General features: G+C 40.5%; 5 protein-coding genes across 9 annotated transcripts in view; 2 read left to right on the top strand and 3 right to left on the bottom strand.

Annotated features, from left to right (window-relative positions):
• The window catches only part of msi1b (musashi RNA binding protein 1b), a 34,655-nt gene extending 26,562 nt beyond the window's left edge, over window positions 1–8,093 (bottom strand). For 2 of the 3 annotated variants that reach the window (XM_028577420.1, XM_028577422.1), the window contains exons 1-2: window positions 5,003–5,754; window positions 3,119–3,263 (exon numbers count right to left, since the gene is read on the bottom strand). The gene's annotated coding sequence lies outside the window, so the exon portion shown is untranslated. Of the gene's footprint in view, window positions 1–3,118; window positions 3,264–5,002; window positions 5,755–7,160 lie in introns of those variants that run through there. The other variant, XM_028577421.1, reaches the window with a different exon arrangement.
• Window positions 998–8,297, top strand: hnf1a (HNF1 homeobox a). The gene is made up of 10 exons (XM_028577771.1): window positions 998–1,302; window positions 2,793–2,992; window positions 3,126–3,306; window positions 3,736–3,938; window positions 4,284–4,426; window positions 5,049–5,190; window positions 5,279–5,467; window positions 5,545–5,660; window positions 6,093–6,177; window positions 7,825–8,297. The coding sequence occupies exons 1-10, from the start codon at window positions 998–1,000 to the stop codon at window positions 7,953–7,955; spliced, it is 1,695 nt and encodes a 564-aa protein (XP_028433572.1). The 3' UTR covers window positions 7,956–8,297.
• A 10-nt stretch (window positions 8,298–8,307) lies between these two features.
• Window positions 8,308–11,251, bottom strand: c5h12orf43 (chromosome 5 C12orf43 homolog). 2 transcript variants are annotated; one of them, XM_028577423.1, is made up of 6 exons: window positions 11,061–11,251; window positions 10,644–10,674; window positions 9,380–9,478; window positions 9,204–9,277; window positions 8,980–9,067; window positions 8,308–8,900 (listed from the first exon to the last, which is right to left on the bottom strand). In XM_028577423.1, the coding sequence occupies exons 1-6, from the start codon at window positions 11,185–11,187 to the stop codon at window positions 8,534–8,536; spliced, it is 786 nt and encodes a 261-aa protein (XP_028433224.1). In that variant the 5' UTR covers window positions 11,188–11,251; the 3' UTR covers window positions 8,308–8,533. The 2 variants fall into 2 exon arrangements, with proteins under 2 accessions (XP_028433224.1, XP_028433225.1); XM_028577424.1 differs by lacking the exon at window positions 9,204–9,277.
• Window positions 11,252–12,713: 1,462 nt separating this feature from the next.
• On the bottom strand, window positions 12,714–20,095 carry unc119b (unc-119 lipid binding chaperone B). Its single transcript, XM_028578622.1, has 5 exons — window positions 19,481–20,095; window positions 17,968–18,081; window positions 15,716–15,824; window positions 15,394–15,566; window positions 12,714–15,256 (listed from the first exon to the last, which is right to left on the bottom strand). The coding sequence occupies exons 1-5, from the start codon at window positions 19,713–19,715 to the stop codon at window positions 15,144–15,146; spliced, it is 744 nt and encodes a 247-aa protein (XP_028434423.1). The 5' UTR covers window positions 19,716–20,095; the 3' UTR covers window positions 12,714–15,143.
• pop5 (POP5 homolog, ribonuclease P/MRP subunit) lies at window positions 19,359–22,523 on the top strand. Of its 2 annotated transcripts, XM_028578625.1 has the most exons (6): window positions 19,359–19,976; window positions 20,067–20,254; window positions 20,341–20,483; window positions 21,485–21,634; window positions 21,733–21,816; window positions 22,028–22,523. In XM_028578625.1, exons 2-6 carry the CDS (start codon window positions 20,235–20,237, stop codon window positions 22,132–22,134), a joined length of 504 nt encoding a protein of 167 aa, XP_028434426.1. In that variant the 5' UTR covers window positions 19,359–19,976; window positions 20,067–20,234; the 3' UTR covers window positions 22,135–22,523. The 2 variants fall into 2 exon arrangements, with proteins under 2 accessions (XP_028434426.1, XP_028434425.1); XM_028578624.1 differs by having other exon boundaries at window positions 19,359–20,254.
• The last annotated feature ends 111 nt before the right edge of the window (window positions 22,524–22,634 follow it).

Genomic DNA, 22,634 nt, shown 5'->3' with positions numbered 1-22,634 from the left:
ATTAGTACTTTTACTTAAGTAAAGGATCTGGGTACTTCTTGCACCATTGAATGTTGGCTTTTACATAGGACACACACACACCGACCTGCACACACACATCAATACACACACATGCAAACTAATTACCCAAGTTAATCAAGTCAAAACAACTCCATTTTCAGAAGGGATTTTAAAAAGGATACTGTTATCTTACTGGGGGACTGAACTCGTGCTCAATGTAGAAACACTGTGTGTACACAACGGGCCGCTACAGCCCCTAACGTGGAGTAACTTTGGTACAGGGACACGTCCTGTAAACGTGGCACAACGGCGCTCTCTAGTGGCTCGTAGGACATATCAAACCATGTGTCTGATCATTTAAACTAACGTTGCTCTGTACCTCTATTATGACTTTTTGGTTTTAACCACCTTCAACATCAGAGTTTGGAATATCCATGATTCAAACAAAAGGGTAAGAAGAGCTTCTTTGTGTGTCCCCCCCAAAAAGTCTGTTTCACTGTGAAATCAGAAATACCTCCATTAATAAATAGACCACGCGACATTTCGGTTCTGTTTTCTTTACGTGTCTTTTTGTGTCTGCTTTGAGAGGTGATCAGTTGCCGCTACAGCCCTGCATGCAACTCTGACATCCCCCTTACGTTTATTTATTGTTTTTAAATTGCACTTTGGTCACTGTTGGGAACTGAGGGAGTGGGGACAAAGTTCACAGGGCGCATGTAAGGAGGGAGGGGTGGGGGGTGAAGAGGAGGAAGGTTAAAAAAAAAGAAAATTGACCTTTGAAAGCAAAACAGCAGGTGGAGAGCTAAAACCAGGCGGCTCCGGACCCATCGGGAGGATATTCAACACAGGGGAAAATGGAAGTATTTGTTCTTTTAAGCTGAAGAGGGACCACAAATATGAGGCCCAACGCTGCCTGTCTGGCTGTCATTTGAGTGCGGTAGCGCACACGAGAGCAGTGTTTGTTTGCGAGGCGGTAGCGAGGTAAGCCTTCAGAGCAATGCAAGACAGGGCAGAGGAGAAGCCCGGGGCAGCCATGGCGAGGCCAAGCAGTTTGACTGCCCTTCAGGAGCAGCTGATCTGGGCCCTGCTGGGATCTGGACTGTCCCGGGATATCCTGGTCCAAGCCATGGGGGAACTGGAGCGAGACAGGGCGAGTGCTGGCGCCGAGAGGAGAGACAGGGGGGACGGAGAGAGCTCCGAGGAGGGAGAAATGGATTTCCCACCGCCTATATTCCGAGAGCTGGAGAAGCTTCACCCGGAGGAGGCGGCCAAGCTGAGGGCCGAAGTTGACCAGCTACTGCAGTAAGTAGATCCCAGCACTTCTCTGGAAGCTCCGTGGCAACAGCAAAAACACCTGAGTCTCTCTCTATTCTCACACAGCAATGTGTCTGTGCCTGTGTAGGACCTGAATCAGGTCAAAATTGGTAAAAATAATTGCCTTGACCCCTCTTCTCTTCCAGTTCCTGTATATCAAAACTTAGAGTGAGAGTTCAAACAACAGTTTACCTGATAACATCCCCTCTTTTCCTTTCTTCTTCTTAAGGTCGGTACCCCCTCTCTCTTTACCAAATCCTCCCTCCTTCTCCTGCTTCTCTGTCTGTCTCTCTCCCTCTGCAATCTGGCTTCTGAGGCGAATTTAAAGAGGCTTCCTCCTTTGCTAGTTACTAATTACCCACCCTCATCATTATTCTCTGGCCATTTCTTAATAAATAAGCTACATGCATTCTAGGTGAAGATTAATGGAGCAGGGCTGGTCATGTGAGGCTATGTTTACATAAGGCACGAGTGATATCTTTTTTCAACCTGTTTTCTGATATTTGTATTAACGCTGCTTTTCTGAGATGTATTAAAATACTCGCTGTGCAGCTCTTTAAAACATATTTTATTTTATTTTATTTTGTGTATTTTATCTGCTCCTGAACCGACAGTTGGAAAGCGTCTAGGCTTCGTAACCCTTCTACATTTTTTCCCCTCCAGTGATCTGAGCGGGCTGGACTTTGCCCCTGTGTGCTTTCCCTTATCTCTCTCTGTCAATAAGCCTCTCTCTACTTCCCTCTGAGTGACCATGCTTTATGTCTAACGTTGTGGCAAACTGTTACGCACTTTTCTAGAAACGGTTTAACTGTTAGAAATAACCAGAAATATTGGGGAAAGGAAAAAAGGGATACATTTCTGTCCAATAAACAAAAATACACAATAATGGGTAACACTTTACTTGAAGGTATCTACATAAGAGTGACATGACACTGTCATGAACACATGACACAGTCATGACACATGAACCCTAACCCTAACTTCGTCATGACAAAAACTGAATGACACTTGTCGTGACGTGTTATGTCATAAACGTTTATGACTTGTTTATGATGTTTATGACACGTTCATGACAGTGTCATGTCACTCTTATGTAGATACCTTCAAGTAAAGTGTAACCAAACTTTCTACTTGAACTGTTTACATAGACTTCTCTGTGTTGAATCAGATTTTTGGGATTTCCGAATTCAAGATTCCTCCGCCTTTGATCCTCCCTCTTGTTTTTTGGTCAAAGAAAGTTGGCAGGAATGAGAAGTTGGAAGTGGACTGTGAAGGAAAGAGGGCCAACTGAATGGGAGGAAACCTTTGGGCGTTAATGTAGTCCTTTATCTTTTCTCTCTCTTTCAGCGTAAAAACGCTCACTTTCTCTGCCTGGGTCACCTTATACCATTCTCAGGTTCAGCCTAGGTTCAAGTAAAGTGTAACCCAACAATGTAAGGTTTGCAGGAACACACAAAAGTGATGTCTTTGTCTAATAGGGAGGACCCCTGGCACGTCGCGAAAATGGTGAAAAGCTACATGCAGCAGCACAACCTCCCTCAGAGAGAGGTGGTGGAGTCCACCGGACTCAACCAGTCCCATCTCTCCCAGCACCTCAACAAAGGCACGCCCATGAAGAACCAGAAGAGAGCGTCTCTGTACACCTGGTACGTCAAGAAGCGAGGCGAGATCAGCCAGCGTGAGTACACCAGCAGCTGTGGAGCTGCAAAAGTCCTATTTTCGGCTTTCAAACACGCATCAAATAGCAGTTCTCTAAGAGCGTGAGACTGAAAGAGAGAGAGAAAAAAAAAAAATGACCGTTCACCTTTCAGAATTTACCAACGCCAAACATGGCCTTGGCTCTGCGGAGGAGCAAGGAGAGGAGTCTAAGAAAGGACGGAGGAACAGGTTCAAATGGGGTCCAGCGTCCCTGCAGATCCTCTTCCACGCCTACGAACGACAGAAGAACCCTAGCAAGGAGGAGAGAGAGGGGTTAGTGGAGGATTGTAACAGGTGAGACGTGTGTCACTTTGGCCCAATGAGACCCAAATCATGGGCTGGATCAGTGAGGTCAAGCTTTGTATTATGATTATTAAAGCCACTAAAAGCTTGGTATCTGATCGTACATATTCTCCTTATGACCAAATCCCTCCAAAACAAATGATTGCTGGGCCTTTTTAAGTAAGTGGAGGCAGATTGGCGTAAACATTCTTACAGTGTTCTTCTGGTCAACTTGCCCCAATATCTGATCACATGACACTGCCAAAACCATCTGTTTCCCTGGTAGGTCTGTCTGGAGGTACAACCTGTAGGTGATTGGTCAAGCTCACAAAGGTTTTGAGAGTATCTCTAAAATCCTTTGGTGAAATAGTGATTTAGGTAACCAACGCAGTGTCTGCCTTCAAAATGTAAAGCCGTGTTTCTGTGCTCTTCCTCCCTCAGGGCAGAGTGTCATCAGAGGGGGGTGTCCCCCTCCCAGCTTGCCGGCCTGGGCTCCAACCTGGTTACCGAGGTCCGCGTGTACAACTGGTTCGCCAACCGCCGCAAAGAGGAGGCTTTCCGTCACAAACTGTCTCTCGACACACCTTTTACCAACCAGTCTGCCTCCTCTTCTCACCCCAACCTCCCACCGAGCCCTGAGCACGGTAATACCCTAACAATGTACAGGCAAGCTTGACGAGTGAGAAATTAAAATTCAAGAGTGAAATCCAAACTGCCTCCTGAAAGAGGAAGCGAGCGAGCTCTCTGTCGAGACAAAGTTCAACTTGTCTAGGCCGGATCTTGAGATTTTCTTCTCGCTTTTGATCCCTTGGTGTAAAAACAAACAGGCCACCGCACTCTTGTAGACATGACTGTACTGGTTCTAGTAGCCACGCTCATATTTCTCAGTTACCTCATACTGCAATTTGGAGCCATCAACCCATGCATGTGTTTAATGTGTAAAATATGAACCCCGTTAGTGTATTGGGGCCTGACTTCTTGTTTTCCAGGGGTGAAATACAGCCAGCAGATCCTGTGCGAAAGTGTGAGCTCAGCCAGAGGAAGCGCAGGAGAGAGAGTGGGACGTCTGGTGGTCAGCCCCATTCAGCTGGAGTCCAGCCACACACTCCTCGAGACACAGAGCCACAAGCTGGTGAGAGCATGTGTCGTTGCCTGAGTTGATATTTTAGACCAGTGGTCATGGGTTTCATACACTTTCTTTAATAATACATCTAAAAGTGGGTTCAACCTAAACAGAATAGAAAAGCACATTAGAAGTTGGGTCAGACAGATTCTTCTAAGAGGATGGAGGAATTACCTGAGCTTTCTGGAGGGCTCCTAAGAAGCTCTGTGCTGGGCAGAGACCCGTATGATGGGCTTATGGTGTTTTCATTTACACGTATGTTTACTTGGTCTATGGTTTATTGTCTATTTTGTTATTTTGTTGTATGGTCTTGAATATTGTAGTTGCTGTGTCATCTGTTCTTGATTTTTTTTTGTCTGGGTGAGTGGTGATGAAGATGTTCATGTTGCAAATTGTAAGTTTTGTGTCTGGTGTCAAAAATAAAAATTGTTAATCACAAAAAAATAATACATCTAAAAGCAAAGATCCGATCAGACAGAGGACCCCGGGACAAAATCGTATTAAAAGGGGGACCGTGGTGTAATTTGTGTCAGTTTAGGGGCTCCTTGACATGAAAAAGGTTTCGGAGCTACTGTTGTAGACTACCTGTATGCACTGCTGCCATCGTGACCGTGCCCTCCTCTGGTCTCAGGTGTCCAGCGGTGGCCCGCTGCCCCCAGTAAGCACTCTGACCTCGCTGCACAGTCTGTCTGCGTCCCCCGCCTCCTCCCAGGGCCTCATCATGGCCTCCCTGCCCAGCGTCATGAGCCTGGGGGAGTCCTCACTTCTCATCGGTAACATCGCCTCTCTCTAGTTCCCTCTGTTTTCTATGTAGGAATGAAAAGAATAATTCAGAGAACAATAATGTCTTTTGATTCACAGGTTTAGCCTCCACGCAGTCTCAGACCGTGCCTGTTATCAACAATGTCGGGGGCGGGTTCACCACTCTCCAGCCAATCTCATTCCAGCAGCAGCTTCACGGCTCTCCCCAGCAGCCGCTGTCACACCATCTCCAGGGTCACATGGGTGCCAGTCCCTTCATGGCGACCATGGCGCAGCTGCCATGTCACAGTAAGGCCACAGCAACAAACTGACGTGAGTTTAACATGTTATGTTGAGCAAAAAAATCATGTTGTTCCTCATTACAGTGTACAACAAGTTTGATTCGCCCCAGTACCATTCGTCCAGTCTGCTGTCTCAAGCCATGGTCATCGCTGACAGCGGCGGCCTGGGGACGCTGACCAGCCTCACTGCTGTCAGACAGGTAACTGGCTCGGATGGCTGGGTGGTTCTGTTGAGGCGCGTATAATCCTGACTAGGGCTGGGCGATATGGAGCAAATCAAATATCACGATATTTTGTAGTGTGGACTATTGGTGCTTTCACAACATTTTTACACTATGAGATTTTTGATAAATAATCATCCGTAATGTGGATATAATGACTAAGTGGGTAAAGGCAAATAATAGAGCAGTTACAACAGTCTGGTAAGTTCAGAAAATGACATGACTGTACTGTAGCCTAATGTAGCCTTTAAAACCAGGAAAAGACGACACTTGTCATGTCATATTACAATATCCAAAATCTAAGATGATATCTAGTCTCATATCACGATATCCATATAATATCGATATATTGCCCAGTTATAATCCTGATTAGGTAAAAAAAACGTGTCTTTGATTTTTGTTTTGGGGTAGAATCTAACAGCAGATCCTGAGGAACAGACGGATCGAGCCCTACAAGAAGACTCTCTCCACCTGCAGCCGCACACACCTGTACCAGGTACACGCGGGTTTACTCATCGTCCTCGCCATCCTACTGCAGCGTCTTTGGACTGACGTCATGTGTACTTACACAAATGTATACGATTGATATTTTGACAATTTCAGAGCCACGTTTGCCACGATTCAGCATGACACAATCAATCATGCTGGGCCTTAATAATCCGATTAGATGAATTTTAGAAATTGTAGTTGTTGAAGTGCCACTCGGAAAGATTTCAAAAGAGTAGTTCAACATTTCGAGAAATACATTTATTTGCTTTCTGGTCGAGAGTTATGGGAGTTCAATTTGAAGCTGCCAGTTAGATGAGCTCAGCTGGTTGCGGAGCAACCCCCACGGTGACTACAAGACCCCCAGAAGTCCCTGCTCCCAGTTTTAAAAAAAATAGTCCGGCTATCATATTTACAGTTTTTGTACAGATTAAACAAGATATCCCTTTGGACAGAGATGTGTCCCCTTGTTTTCAGTCTATGATAAGTGGCTGCTGACTCCAGCTACATATTTTACAGACAGACATGGGAGTGGTATCCATCCTTTTGTCTAACTCTTAGCAAGAAAAGTAAGAAAGTGTAGGCCTATTTCCCATTCATGCATGCATCATCATAGGAGTAAAATAAATCCAGTGCATTCAACGTTTTTTTTTTTTAATCAAAATGACATAAGAACTAGTATTAAGGTTGTTGCCACTGATCTTAAACATTTGATTAATTCTGCCTTTTTAAGCCAACAAAAGTTAATGATAGACTCCGGTGGAATCTTAGTGACACAAGCCTTCAGTCCAGTTAACCACTTATTTTTAAGTAAAAATTAAGATAACGATTTACCACCTTTTTTCTTCTTCTTCTTTTTAACTTAGATATATATAACTGTCACCTACGGCGCTTACCGTAGTGGTGATTTATATAGTGTGGGAACATTGACTTGTGTTGTGTACTTGTAAACACTGAACACAAATAAAAAAGGCATGACAACAGCAGGTTTACCGGTCATCGGTGTGCAGTCCTCTCTCCCAGGTCCCATCCGAGATAAAATAATCTGTCTGGGTTTTATCGTCATGTCACAAAAAAAAAAAAAAAAATGTTTACAGGTGCATTACAGCCACCTGTGTAGAGCAGTGAATAGGCAAAGAAATAACCCAAACCAATGAAATAACTAAACGGTCTTTGCAAAGCAGTTTTCTTTTAAGTAGTTAACTGAAAGACTATATACATTCCACAATGTATAATGCCTAATAATAATAATAATAATAGTTTTCCCTTGCTTTAGTGAAGTTTCCTTGTTCCCCATCATAGCTACATTTCAGTAGCACGTTCTACAGCATGTAAATGACGTCCCAGTATTCTTACACTTTCCGTATGTAATAATTCCTAACAGTTTTAACATGTTACTTAACAGAAACTCTATGTTGGCTGTCTGATTTTAGGGACAGGCCAGTGTGTTCACACCCTTATTGCCTTGTCTACCTACATGGGCAGTAACCCAGTAAACCCCTGCTACGCAGCCTCAACACCACACAGATGAACATTTGATCAAAGATTATAGAACAACCTATGGTTTCTCTGCCTCGGTGCTGGAAAGAAGTTAATTGTGTCAAAAGCTTTCCAGCCCAGATGAAAATTTCTATCATCTTTTTTTTTTTGTCAACAGCTTCCTCTGAGAGCCTCGAGCTGTATCCTGCTTCTCAGGCCACAGAAAGTCAACAGTCTCACCTGCTCTCACCTTCGCCAACAGACATGAGCTCTTACATCCCTACACAAATGGTCTCTACTGCACAGTAGAACTGCTCTGGCACGATCAGCTGGACTCAGGGGTTTTTGGATGGACAGCTACCTCTGGTCTAAGTTTCCAGAAGATACCTGGAGTCAGGGGGCCACAGGGTCGATTCAGCTTTGATGTTTCAAAGACTCTCGGAAACTCTGTACCACTGTAACACGAACAACATTAGAGGAGATTCACTTTTGATAAAACAATCCATGTGAAAAATAAAGCATGTATTTTTATAAAAATGTTTAGGATTATCCTGAAATTGTATATTAAGTTGAAACTTGTTGCATGCATTTTTATGTCACTGCCTTGAAATGCCTTTCTTAATGACAAAGTAAAGACTATTTCAAGAATAACCACGAGCAATGGTATGAAAAGATTTTTAATGAAAAAAAAAAAAAAAAGGGGGTTTCGTTTACACATTTTTGATGCATTTACTGTTGTGTATTTGCTGCATGCTCTGAAACATGTGGCTTCCTAAAAATATACTCTAAATGTTTTCAGGAAATATATTTCAAGCTTGTAACGAACTATGGCAGACTGGATAACAAACAAACATCCCCGAAACAGTGAAAGATAAGTCAGAGGAAATTCAGTTCAAAGCTTCTTCCTCTGGGTGTAATTCTCGCTTCTTTTTCTTTTTCCGTTTCACTTTGACCTGTGTGTGTTCCTGCTCTGAGGTCCTGGGCTCACAATTTCTTTGAGCATTAAGAGGAGAACCTGCAGAGTCCACCTGCTCACTCTCTTCTTGATTCGGTTTCCTCTTTTTTTTCTTCTTTTTCTTCTTAACATGGTTCTCCTCTCCCTCTGCCACTTTCGTCTTTTTCTTTACTTTTTCGGAGCAGGGTAGCTCTGTCGAGGGAGTGGAGAGTGTAGAGGGCAGTGACGACGTGCCTAAGAGATCTTTGACAGACACCGCTGCCTCCCTCAGCCGTGTTTCCATCTCACTGTCGCTGTCACTGTGGCCAACAGAGGGATGTAGAATGTTAAGGACTACACAAACTAATCACAGTTCTTTAAAAACTAAACAATAAGAACCTTGAGCTGGGTACGGGCCGACGCCTCACAGGGGCCGGAGGATCATCAGCTGTCTGTCCCGGGACTGACGTAGAAAACAGACGGAATCCTAAAAAAAAAAAAAAAAAAAAAACAAAAAAATACATGGATAGGTGTGCATTGAAAGACAGAATAGCAGAATCCCCAGAAAAGCAGCAAGTACCAAAAAAAAAAAAAAAAAAAAAAAAAAAAAAAAAAAACTTCACCTTCATCATCACCACCACCATATTTAGCTGATTTCACACAGGATAAAGTCTCAGTCTCCATCTCTGTAATGGAACTGGCAGTAACAGGCACATCAGAAGTCAGGTGTAAATATATGTGCAAAATTATGAGATTATTGTATTCAAATGCCAAACTTCCTTACACAGTCAATACTTACCTGTCAAGCAGATGTCCCAACTTTTTAGCAACGTGTATTTGAAACCCTTTGGTGACCTGAAGCTCGTTACCATCGTGGTCATGGTCAGCGACAACAACACTGTTGCACAGAAAGGCAATATTCAAACTTATTACAGTGTTTCCTCTGTGTTGATTTTGTAGTGGCGGCCCACCACACTTTTTTGTCGTGGTTGCCTTTTAAATTAAACCGAGCCCTGGGTATCCTGCTCTGCCTTTGAGAAAATGAAAGCTCAGATGGGCCGATCTGGAATCTTCCCTTTGTGGCATCATATGGGGAAAAGTTACCTCCCCTTTCTCTGCTTTGCCCGCACAGAGAATTTGGCCCACCCATGAGAGAGAGACATCATGGCTTTCAAATGAGCAAAGTGGCAGTTGGTCAAGGCCACACCCCCACCCTCAAGTCAAGTCAAGTCATTTTATTTGTTTAGCACATTTAAATGAACAACAGTTGACCCAAAGTGCTTTACAGATAGAACAGGGAAGGCAGAAACAGTATGCCTTAAAGATACATAATCACATGTGCAAGGTACCATGAATATAGTTAGGCAAAGGTAGAATTAAATAATGTAAAATAGACCCTCCACTTTGCCAACCCCATCCCTCATCAATAGCTACAGACACAGAAATGGCACATCCTAAGGAAAGCTCATTGTGGGACTGGCTCTAGTGGCTGTAATTCTGCACCAAGGCTGAATTTCGGGAAAGAGACTTCAGATACAGTATTAGGGGACCACTAAGGTCTATATAAAAGAGACCTCAGATACAGTATTAGGGGACCACTAAGGTCTATATAAAAGAGACCTCAGATACAGTATTAGGGGACCACTAAGGTCTATATAAAAGAGACTTCAGATACAGTATTAGGGGACCACTAAGGCCTATATAAAAGCATTCAAAGAGCACCATGTCATGGGACCTTTAACAACAAGTAGAACTATTGAGAGGTTATTGGACACATCCAGTTGTTCTTCAGACAGACCTGCCCCCATTGCTAAAAAAAAATCCTAAATGGAAACACTGTTACATTTCTGATATTCAACTAATGTATGACATCTGCAAATTTTGCACACTAAATATAAAGCTTTAGCTAGGATACTTTAACTATTTCAACTTCCTAATTGTAGGAAGCTGAAAAGATAATTATATAACGTTAAGCTACTTGTGTGTATGTGTGTGGAGATCCAGTAACTATTAGCTTCCCACAATGGTATATATTTAGAGGTTATGTTGACAAAAAGGCTTACCGCTTTGACTGTTGCACATTGCTGTCCTCATCTAAAACAAATACAGAAATAGCAGTTATCATCATCAGGTAAAACGCATTTGACAAAATACTGTCCAAATGAGTTTGACTGGACTATAAACGTTAAAGTTTGCCAGCTCATTTATTGGTGGCGAAGGTTAAACCTTACGCTGCAAGAAGTTAGAGCAAGTTAATGAGCTCTAAGTCCCAATAAGAAAGGTATATTTCTGACGGTCGCGTAACTTTAGCCAACGTTTAATTACAACTAACGTTAGCACCTCTGTGTTTCTGAATTACAAGTGTTAGCTAGGGGTGGACTTCTTCCCAGGCTCATGTCGCATTTCTGTGGGAGTATATCCGTCTGTACAGAAAGGTTCACTACGTCTGTCATTACTAACACAACAGAGAAAACGTTCACCTTTGTTCTCGTCACTTCGTATGTCCCAAACTGCCTCCTGACATCTTTTAAGTGCTTCATCGTCACTACTGCTAGTGTCGTCAACAGCAACCATGTTTTTAGCGGCGGCCGCCATGATTAAAAGCATGTGCCGCTGGTGATGTCTGTTTTGAGCTGAGGATTCTGGGTAATGCAGTCTGTTCGTCAAGGAGAACTGTTTTGACCAGAAATTGGGCTTTTTAATTTGATATGTGCCTTTATCCATCACTGTCTTCATACAACTTTAGGAAAACAAGTGAAAATAAAATAAGGCAAGGTAATTCTATTTAAAGAGCAAGTCAAAAGTCTCAAAAAACAAGAGCTTTGCAAAATGGTAATTTCATAAAAAGTAAAAACAATGTCATACATTGGAAACTAAAAAAATATATAATCCATATGTATTTCTTACCATACATATCCATAATCAGTTTGCAACTATCTTTGAAACATTGAAACATGAATGTCAACAGAATTTTTTGTGTGGTACCTTTATAGCTGTTTTAGTGGAAATATAAATATATAAGGCCATTTTCTTTGTGTTGGGCAGGCCATATATATATACATACATACATATACATATATACGTTTATATATATATATATATATACATATATATATATATATATATATATATATATATATATATATACATATATATATATACACATATATATATATATACACATATATATATACACATAGATACATATATATATACATACATACATATATACACATATATACATACATATATACATACATACATATACATACGTACATATATATATACATATATACACATACATACATATATACACACATATACACATACATACATATATACACACATATATATACACATACATACATATGCATATACACATACATACATATATATGCATATACACATATACACATACATATATATGCATATACACATATACACATACATACACATACATATATATACACATACATACACATACATATATATACACATATATACACATACATATATATACACATATATACACATACATATATATACACATACATATATACATACATATACATATATATACATATATACATACATATACATATATATACATATATACATATATATACATATACATATATATACATATATACATACATATATACATATATACACACACACATACATATACATATATATACACACATATACATATATATACACACATATACACATACACACACATACATGCATTTTCTTTATTTTCATGACTATTTACATTGTAGATTCTCACTGAAGGCATCAAAACTATGAATGAACACACGTGGAATTATGTACTTAACAAAAAAAGTGTGAAATAACTGAAAACATGTCTTATATTTTAGATTCTTCAAAGTAGCCACCCTTTGCTTTTTTATTAATAAGGGGGAAAATTCCACTAATTAACCCTGACAAGGCACACCTGTGAAGTGAAAACCATTTCAGGTGACTACCTCATGTACTCACCAGTGTGTGTGTGTGTGTGTGTGTGTGTGTGTGTGTGTGTGTATTTTTTTTTTTTACCATTCATGCCAGCTGGAAGATAAAAGCCCCCAAAACCCCTCATAATCTACTTATAATGAGCAGTAGGTTTTCAATATTTTGCACCATTTTTTTTTTTATTTACAATAAATCTAATACGACATGAATGTATCATTTGTAAAATTAACCAATATAAAAAAGGAGTAGTCTATGCAACAGGTTACAACATGGATCCATACATTTCTTGGGTCATTTAGTCTTTTTGTGCAGAAATGTAAAGTGTATCCACTTCTCAAGGCATTTCGATCATTCAATTTTACGACAAAATACCCCTGACTGATACTGTATGGCAAACAATGCACAATCTTTCCACAACTGCTCCTACAACAGCCGTGCTGCTTACCAGCAGTCCAACTGAGATACATCCATTGGGTCCAATTGACAAAAGATTTATGTTGTACAGGTCATAGGTTCGAAGGCTACGGCTGTCCAAGTGTGTGCCCGATATCACACTTGTTGGAGTTATAAATGGGCTACACGAGTTGTCACTGATCCTAAAAAAAAAAAAAGAGTAAATAAGATATGAAATGACTCAACACATTCTGTAAGACACCAAGTAGGCTGCAAGAAGCTGAAGGGGAATTCTCTTCCATTCAGGTTAATGCAGTGTTTGCCATACAGGTGGATGATGCACAATGTTCTCTTACATAAAAACAACAACATTGAACACCTGAATAACCTAAGGCACAAAGAATCAATGTTACAATGTACAGTAAAAGAATCATTTGTGTTTTAAAAAAAAAAAAAAAACATCCAGACTGTTCCGGGGGTTTTGCATGATTTAAATGCATTACATAAGTGTTAAAGTAATGCTGACCATTTACGAGCTTTTAGAATGCTGATATCCATTCATGTCTGTGCAATATGAAAAATTTGAGATATGGAACTAGCTAATCACAGTGGACAGTTAAGACTGGAAATGACAGGCAGGGACTATTTTCAAACTCCTCATTGTTGGTGTGTTCAATGAACTACAGACATCCCAACCTTTCAGGAACACCGTTCAGTAGATGGAATACAATTCAACAGCACCACTAACATGACCACATAATCAAATCAACACCTCTTTTGATTAAAAAGTGTAACCAAAAATGAGCATTGCAAGCTTAACGGAGAAGGATTTATTGTAGGGCTGTTGTGCAAATTTGCATTACATTGTGAAGGTGTACCTAATAGACTGGAAACGTGTGTATAATAAAAACATTACACAAAATTTGTAGTAAATGGGCTACAATATGCAAAACCACCAGTATGGTCTTCCACGAACAGAGAAACGCGTCAAGTTCTGGATCTACCCTACTGCATCATTAAAAATACATCCACTACCAAGCTACATCACTCTGTACTGTCATGCTGTGTGCTACTGGGGTATTTCATTGGTAGATTGAGAACCTGAGCGCGGAGCAGCAGAAGACCCGTTTGATCGGTATAACACACAGCTGGACAAACTCGGCTCCTCAAGAGTAGGATTCACAGTGCTGTTGTGCCAAATAAACCAGGAAGACAGACTTCAAGGGATCAAATAACCGTGCACAACATTTGAGTGAATAAAGCAGGAAGACCAAACCGCTTTAAGACACCGATGCCGTATAAACCAAGTCGTCCAGTAACTCGGATTCTGCAACTGACTTGTTTTTTTTTTTTCAGCGTCCCAGTGTGCAGAGGTTAAAGAATTCCATAGAAGAAACACTAGATTCCCAGTCGACAGCCAATGATGTTGTGAAAACTGTTGTCATAAAAACGTGAGCGATATTAGCAGGGTAAACATGACACCTGGCATCATGAAAAGAGAGCACATGCTATTCTTAAAAATAAAAATAAAAATGTCCTACCAAAGACCTAATGTTCCTTATGAAATTGACACCAAGCTTAAATATCTGACACAAACAGTCCCAATGACAAGAACTACTGATGGTAGATATTTAAGCAAGAATGAAACTCAAACTGTCAACTTGTGCTACATGATCATCTATGACTTACAATACTGTAAAACATCTAGTTAATGCTCGCTTTTCCATACGGGAAAACACAATTGTCACTTGCGAAAGGTAGTTCTACATCCTTCCTACATACTAAAGTAAAATGAAGTTAAAACTAACAGTCTACAGGCTTAGCCATGAGACGTCTGTAACTCAAAGTGTCCCTTTCCAGCAGAGACGGCAAGAAACTGCAGGCAGAAGTGTAACACGACACTTGTATGACAAACCGAGAGACGGAACAAAAAGGTTTCAGTTGGATTTAACAGAGAAATATCTGAGCGAACATTCCTCATAGTCCCAGAAACTGAGCTCTATTGATGAATGGATCCATGATTCCATGTGAAGGCAGATGTGGTCACTTGGTTCTGAAGAATGTTGTCGCGTTAGGTGGAATGTACACAAAAGGAGAGAATACTTATGTCCCCCCAAAAAAGAAGCTTTTGGATGGTTGTAATGCAGGAAATCAATCCCCTGCGAAGTATTGCAAACATTTCCCCCCTGCGGGTATTACAGACCACCATTGTAGGCATAGTCTGCCTTATTGTGCATAATGAGTTTGTTGTCCACAAAGTAGAAACTGTCTGATCTGGTCTCGTAAGGGTGTGCCACCATTTGGCGAACTGGAAGGGGAGAAGAAATGACAAAAAGAGGGAAGGAAGGACATATAAACAAAGATCAAAATATGGATTATTATGTGAAAATGTGTAACAAAATTAACATTAGTGGCTGAGCAAGATAAAAAAAAATAAAAACTCACTGAGGTCATCTGGAAGCTGTGGAAACTCATAAATGTGTTCACATGTGTTGCGGCTGTTGGGAATGCAAAAGCCAAAGTCAAAGTCAAAGTTCTTGAGAAGGCGTCCCTGGAAGTAATGCCTCTCAATCATACGAAAGTTGTTGATGGGCCGGTCGCCCACTGTGAACTCCACACTGAGGTTTAGAAGTGGGGAAAAAAAAAAAAAAATACATTTACAATTCAGTTGGAACAAAAACGTTCAACAACCCAAGTTGACAGAACGCGAAAGTCTGATTATTATGCTTTCAGCTATTACTAGTCAGAACTATGTTCATTTACTTACGTTGCACCAACAGTGCACAGTTTTAGGAAGGCTGGTGTAAACTGATAGCGGACAAAACGCCCTGCACTGGTGTCTACGTCTCCACTCTCGTCTTCACCCTCCACAGAACCTAATACAGAAAACACGTTTAGCTAGAGATACATATTATGTAACCTGTTGCATATTATTGCTCAACATGATGTTGAATGTTCTGTCTTTTTAAAAAGGTCCCAAGGAATGACAATTTCACTTTATGAGGTTTTTTAACATGAATACGAGTTCCCCCTGCCTGCCTATGGTCCCCCAGTGGCTAGAAATGGTGATAGGTGTAAACCGAGCCCTGGGTATCCTGCTCTGCCTTTGAGAAAATGAAAGCTCAGATGGGCCAATCTGGAATCTTCTCCTTATGAGGTCATAAGGGGAAAGGTTACCTCCCCTTTCTCTGCTTTGCCCACCCATTGAATTTGGCCCACCCATGAGCGAGAGAGAGACATCATGGCTTTCAAACGAGAAAAGTGGCAGTTGGTCAAGGCCACACCCCCACCCTACACCTTGCCCCCCCCCTCTCTCCTCCTTAAATTGCTACAGACACAGAAATGGCACATCCTAAGGAAAGCTCATTGTGGGACTGGCTCTAGTGGCTGTAATTCTGTACCAAGGCTGAATTTCGGGAAATAGACTTCAGATACAGTATTAGGGGACCACTAAGGTCTATATAAAAGAGACTTCAGATACAGTATTAGGGGACCACTAAGGTCTATATAAAAGAGACTTCAGATACAGTATTAGGGGACCACTAAGGTCTATATAAAAGAGACTTCAGATACAGTATTAGGGGACCACTAAGGTCTATATAAAAGAGACTTCAGATACAGTATTAGGGGACCACTAAGGTCTATATAAAAGAGACTTCAGATACAGTATTAGGGGACCACTAAGGTCTATATAAAAGAGACTTCAGATACAGTATTAGGGGACCACTAAGGTCTATATAAAAGAGACTTCAGATACAGTATTAGGGGACCACTAAGGTCTATATAAAAGAGACTTCAGATACAGTATTAGGGGACCACTAAGGCCTATATAAAAGAGACTTCAGATACAGTATTAGGGGACCACTAAGGTCTATATAAAAAAAAGAGACTTCAGATACAATATTAGGGGACCACTAAGGTCTATATAAAAAGAGACTTCAGATACAGTATTAGGGGACCACTAAGGCCTATATAAAAGCATCCAAAAAAGCAGCATGTCATGGGACCTTTAAATAATTATTCAAATGATCATTCACCAGATATTCTATTAAAAAAAAGAAGCTGTGATAAAACTGATTGCATTGATATAGTATGGTTTGTAAGAGCAATGTCAAAGAATCAGATCAAGATGTTAAGGACACACCAAGGTTTCCCAATTCTTTTCTAAAATTGGAATGTTGCATATGCATTTGAAGCAATGCAAATGACACATTGCTTAAGCACTGCTTCTACTTGTGGGACTTTCTGTTCTCTTATATTCATATTTCTGGAGATAAAAGTAAACCGTAGAGAGACAAGGAGGTGAGAGCTATGGTCAACACAAAAACATGGTGGGAAAGGCTGTCATTCCTGTGCTTGGTGATGAAGTGCTTTGTTGACTGTACAACACATGTGAGCTATAACTGAACAACAATCTCTTTATATGCTTCTCCAAACTGGTCATCTTAGGAAGGATTAGCTTTCCAGTGATGATACAAAGAAAACAACTGTTATTAAGCAGTCGGGCTCCAACAAAGTGTAAGCAAGCAATTAATAGCTTTGTCGAACTTTGGCTGTACAAGAAAACATGTCATGTTGATAGAGGTGTTGAAATTAATCAAATAATCAATGCATCGAATCGTGGACGATGCTGCATCGATAATCGGCAGGCTCGTAATCGATTATTTCTGTTTACAATTTAATGTAGGCCTAACAACATTTCTGTTTACATATTCTGGTATGTTTTGCACATTCAGGAAGTGCCATGTGCTCATTGCTGTAGTTTTATGTATACGATTTATTTAGTATTAGAGCACTGCAGAATGTTTTGTTTTTGAAGCTTGAAAAGCTATGAATTAAATATCCTACATGGCTTTAATAGAAACATTTATTTGACGCATCGTGATATTGAATCACTGACATGATAATCGTAATCAAATCGGGAGAGATTCACACCTCTACATGCTAAGTGAAAAAAATCTCCCTGAGAAAGACTTTGTGAGCTTTATGAATAGTTGCAGAAGTTAATATGTCACTTACCGCTGTTTGGAGGTTTGGCAATCTCAAACAGCACCGTTCCTGTCTCCAGATCTCGGATTTTGAAACGTGTGAAGTCAATGTTGTAGATATTGTCTTCAAGTTTGCACAGATAGTCTGGAATGTGAAATAAAAGTGTGACTTCATGTTAAGAAAAAACACAAATAAAAAGTGAGCGAGTCCATTATCGGACAGCAAGCAAGCACCCACTAGCAAACAGAGGTACTTCTTTGACAGTTAATTAGACTTACCAATACTTGCATGATGAATTCTGAGGCAAGTCACAAAACACTGCGTGTATACAATGGAACACAAGGGCTAACCCTTACTTTGTGAACAGAGATAGCACTCAATGAGCAACTAGGGTTTCAGTATCTGTTTTCTGGCTCCTGCACCTTGCAGTAGCGATGAGTAATGCTATCGTGCACGCTCCCAGCTTTTCAACAAAGTGTTGTGAGAGAGAGAAGGGAAGTAATGCCATTGTGGTCTTGTCCGGGGAAAAGGCCAAAAACAATGGAAGGCATTAAGCCTTAGCTGCAACTGCGGTAAACTGGGTGTCCGATGACAGACCCTGGGGTTTGACTCAGAGGGTTCAACAAGGGCAGTTACTAGTGGGGTGGAAGGTGGTGACAATTGGAGCTGAAGATCTTTGCCCGAACCCGACGGGACCAGATGGAGGTTGCGCGGTAAATGAGCATAGGAGGAGGTGAAACAGAGACTGGCCTCTGGAGGACTTATTTTATTTCTTTGTTCCAACTTCCAAGTGGCCTATAGCCTACGTTAGTCATGAATAAATGATGTTAAACAATGTATAAATGACTCATTCTTGGCAAAAGAGCTGCGTGCTTGAATAATGTCGGGCTGTAAACGGGTTTGGGCTTTTAAAAAGCTGTCAATCAAAATGTACTTGTCGGCTCGGGCCTATCTTTAAGGCCAAATTACCAAAATTACAGGAGACCAAAAGGGAAGGGGCCAAATGAACATATGATTAAATGACTTAAAGCTGCACTGGAGACCAATCTAAAGCTCAAGGTTTAGTGAATAGACCCGCATTTGTTGGGTGGAAAGAAACATAACTTCAAAATTTGTTTGTAGTTTTGTGGTTTTACCTAAAACATTTGCCATTACAGCTTTATAAGATGATACTATTTTGGTTTGAAGCAGTTTGTCTTCCTCCCCCGACTGGCCGAAAAAAGCCATTATACAGCTTAAAGGACAGGGGGCTCGGAACAACATTACTTCTGGGTGGCCCAAATTCCCTGCTACGCCCGTGGCGTGGATAAATCCTACTTTTTTGGATAACGCCAAAGAGTTGGGATGCCCAACTCAAAACATAGTTTGTAACCTGTTTGACCAATTTCAAATCACGCATTCATTGTAATTAGTGAACTTATTGGTCAGCTGATCTGAAAACTCGTCACCTAGCCACAATTAGCATAGAGTTAAATTGTGCCCGTTCAGCGGTGTGATTTCACCGACTTCAATTAAGACCGAGTTAACGTTTTCGCTTACTTACCCTCCGTGACTACCCGGAGACCCAGGACATTGTCCGGGGTAATATCTCTTCCCAGAGCCCGGAGTTCATCCTCTGTGACTACAGGCCACTTATCCGTTTGACTGCGCCTCGACTTCAGCTTCTTCAGCATTCCTCCACCAGGCTTTCGCTCCCTGTGAGTCGTCTCCGAGCCGGTGTCTGCGTCCGTCTGACCTTTGCTGACTGTCGGTGCCTGTTTGTTTCGTGAACTGTTCATACCGAGCTCAGTAGCAATGATGAAAAGAGTTGTTGTGCTTCTTTTAATTTGAGAGCGACTTGATGAACTGCGGGTGAAATTTCAAGATGGCGTAAAGCGTGTACGGGAGACAGAAAAGGACGTTTGCGATTGGCTGAGAACGATAGAGATTGTCATAGTTACCGAAGGGGTATGAATGGTTTAAAACCCAGGCCTTCCCGTTTTCGTCTTTAACTGGGTGTTTCTTCTCAAGTGTCATAAGATTGCCTTTCTTTAACTAAAGTAGACCTTTTTGTTCAGTTTTCTCGCTTTCCCTTCCTTTTTGTGGAATTATATTAACATTCAGTGTTTTTTTTTCCGTTCCGGAAACAGTCTAGCTAGATGTGTTCATGCAAACACGAACTCGTAGGCTACTGCCATGGATGTATAAATGCACCCAGCAGCATCGCAAACAGGACCAGCGTGTGGCGCTAGTGCCACTCTCCGGGTAGTAGATAGTTTTGTTGACGGAAGTTTGCACGGAAGAAGAAAGAAGCAGTAATGGTGCGGGTGAAGTCCAGGTAAAATGTGCTGTTCACGCAAGTTACCATTGCTCACATTTTGTGTGTTCACAGTTCGTTACTGACGGTACATTTTCTGTCCGTAGGTATTTACTGTGCGAAGTGAACGTGTCAGACAGGAGCCGCCTGTTGTTGCTGGATGACCGAGCTGTTGCAGCGACAGTGAAGGCAGCGGTAGCCCGCATACACGGGGACTATGGGGCAGCTCTCTGCAGCATCAGGTTCTCTGGTAAGCAGTGGTTAAATGCTTCACTAAAAGAAAACAACAATTTAAAAAACACTCCATTAAAAGTCAAAATTTTAATTGCAGATTCATAATCAGAAAATGTTATGGAACTATACAGAATGGCCCCAGTCTGTGTTATATTATTTTTTACTTTTTTTGTTTAAATTGACTTGATTGTTATACAATTTCATGTTGTTGTGTAGTTTAATCTATAACAATGCATCATACATTTTATAAACCGATACTCATCGGGTGTTTTGAATGTAAAATCCTAATCTGCACAGTAAGTAGTAACAAAGCTGTCAAATAGATGTAGTTGGGGGGATCGATACAGCATAGTATAGCAATATTTTCTGTGGCAATACTGTATCAATACACAGACGCCAAGTATCGATATATTATATATGTGTTGGTCAGTTTGTCCGCTTTTCAATTCCATTTTGCAGCAATAACATTGGAGTGAAATGAAAAAACAGAGAAATGTATCTCTTAAAACAGATGTTGACAAAGTTTCCTTTTGGAGACATCATTTGAAATTGGGAAAAGTTGGAAAAAAGGTAATAAATTGCAATATTTTGTGGAAATTAGCAATATGTTTATAATCACAATATCGCATTGTGACATAAGTATCGTGATGATATCGTATCGTGAGGCCTCTGGGGATTTCCACCCTTAGCCTATAGTAATATTTGCCTGTGAAATTTGGTAGAAGTGGCATAAATGGAAGAAGTCAAGTGAGCACATGCATTTCAGTAGTAATGTCCAAGCGACTGCTTGTGCGAAAGTAGGTGATATTTAGTGCTGAAAGTAATATTACTCAGTCTTTTCCTGAAAACAAATAGATGCAGGTTCTGTTTAGAGGCCCTGACATGAGAATATTAAGTATCCCCCTTGGCCTTCAACGATGATATTGGTCTGGACTTAATCACTAATCACACAGTACTTTCAGGGTATTGTTGACCGAGGTCTGTGTTCTCTGTTTTGTTTTTTTTGTTCCTTTTTAGTGAAATATCTGAATGCTCATACTGGAATAGTATTCCTGCGCTTCCCCAAAAAGTGTTACAGACTCCTCTGGTCTGCATTGCCTTTCATTACCTGTATTGAAACTCGTGGGCAGAAGATCTCCTGTTTTCTGAACTGTTTGCATGTCGGAGGTAAGAAGAACATCGACACATATTTCATAATGAATTAGACATGTTGTTTAACAATCTTAAAATATTAATTGAACACTAAAGGTGTTTGTTTTTTCCAGGAACAATGAGAACATGTCAGAAGTTTCTGATCCGTTACAACACCCAGCAGCTCCATCGAATGCTCCCTAAGTGTAAAAACGAAGGTAAGGGATTTCTTTAACTGCGTGCTATTCAAAATTCTTACTGAACTCCATTATAGTGAGCAGTAGTGCTTTTTATTTTTTCACCCTTCAATAATAGTCCTGATATTAACTTTAAATGTTTACCAGTGCTGAACATGAATCTTGCATGATGTATTGAAATTTCAACTGACTAGTTCCTTCTCTTTTTTTTTTTTTTTTTTTTTATTTGTAGAAGAAAAGCAACAGGTTCAGAAAGCAATTCTAAACTGCTCCCTAACAGGAAGAAACAAGGAAGCATTTGAAGAAGAATCAGAGAGTGAGGAAGATGAAGAAGAGTGACTTTACAGCATGCCGTAAAAGGCAGCAAACTATTTCTGTTACAGGACTGATACAAGGAAAAAATATGAAGTATACAGACTGTATGCTGGTCTTCAACAGAGGAACACATTACATGATGTTTGTCACACATAAATACTTTGGGTTGGCAAAGTGACCTGATGGTCAGTATTTAACAGCAAGTTCACATGTTTATGTTGATACTGAATGTCTTAGTTCTTTTGGGAAATTGTCACCAAAAAGAAAAACTGCAAACACATAGTACAATATAATGACATGTTCTTATTCTGAAGAAACAAAGTTTATATCTTTTAATTAACTTCTTTTGTATTTCTACTATGGTTTGTGCTGCTCTATTTGTTTACAAATTAAAGCACCGTTTTGGAAGATAATGTATTTGGTCCGGTTATTAGAAAGTTCCTTCTGCACACACTTATGTAGACCAGACAAATATTTATTAACAAAATTGGTGGTACACTGTTGGTGAAAATATTTTATTAAAG

Source organism: Perca flavescens, chromosome 5, assembly GCF_004354835.1.
Source record: "Perca flavescens isolate YP-PL-M2 chromosome 5, PFLA_1.0, whole genome shotgun sequence".
NCBI classification, from domain to species: Eukaryota; Metazoa; Chordata; class Actinopteri; order Perciformes; family Percidae; genus Perca; species Perca flavescens.
Note: the sequence above shows the minus strand (reverse complement) of the source record. Positions and strands in the feature narration are given on the sequence as shown.

Excerpts from the sequence above, each read along its gene's own strand:
- pop5 (XM_028578625.1), top strand. The coding sequence starts at position 20,235 with ATGGTGCGGGTGAAGTCCAG. Across the intron at positions 20,484-21,484 it reads CTGCAGCATCAGGTTCTCTG|TGAAATATCTGAATGCTCAT; the intron begins GTAAGCAGTGGT and ends GTTCCTTTTTAG. Across the intron at positions 21,635-21,732 it reads GAACTGTTTGCATGTCGGAG|GAACAATGAGAACATGTCAG; the intron begins GTAAGAAGAACA and ends TGTTTTTTCCAG.
- hnf1a (XM_028577771.1), top strand. The coding sequence starts at position 998 with ATGCAAGACAGGGCAGAGGAGAAGCCCGGGGCAGCCATGGCGAGGCCA. Across the intron at positions 3,307-3,735 it reads TTAGTGGAGGATTGTAACAG|GGCAGAGTGTCATCAGAGGG; the intron begins GTGAGACGTGTG and ends TTCCTCCCTCAG. Across the intron at positions 4,427-5,048 it reads AGACACAGAGCCACAAGCTG|GTGTCCAGCGGTGGCCCGCT; the intron begins GTGAGAGCATGT and ends CTCTGGTCTCAG.
- unc119b (XM_028578622.1), bottom strand. The coding sequence starts at position 19,715 with ATGAACAGTTCACGAAACAAACAGGCACCGACAGTCAGCAAAGGTCAG. Across the intron at positions 18,082-19,480 it reads TCTCCGGGTAGTCACGGAGG|ACTATCTGTGCAAACTTGAA; the intron begins GTAAGTAAGCGA and ends TTCACATTCCAG. Across the intron at positions 15,825-17,967 it reads TGCCAAACCTCCAAACAGCG|GTTCTGTGGAGGGTGAAGAC; the intron begins GTAAGTGACATA and ends TTTCTGTATTAG.
- c5h12orf43 (XM_028577423.1), bottom strand. The coding sequence starts at position 11,187 with ATGCTTTTAATCATGGCGGCCGCCGCTAAAAACATGGTTGCTGTTGAC. Across the intron at positions 9,278-9,379 it reads TTGGGACATCTGCTTGACAG|TTCCATTACAGAGATGGAGA; the intron begins GTAAGTATTGAC and ends TGTTACTGCCAG. Across the intron at positions 8,901-8,979 it reads CGGCCCGTACCCAGCTCAAG|TGACAGCGACAGTGAGATGG; the intron begins GTTCTTATTGTT and ends TGTTGGCCACAG.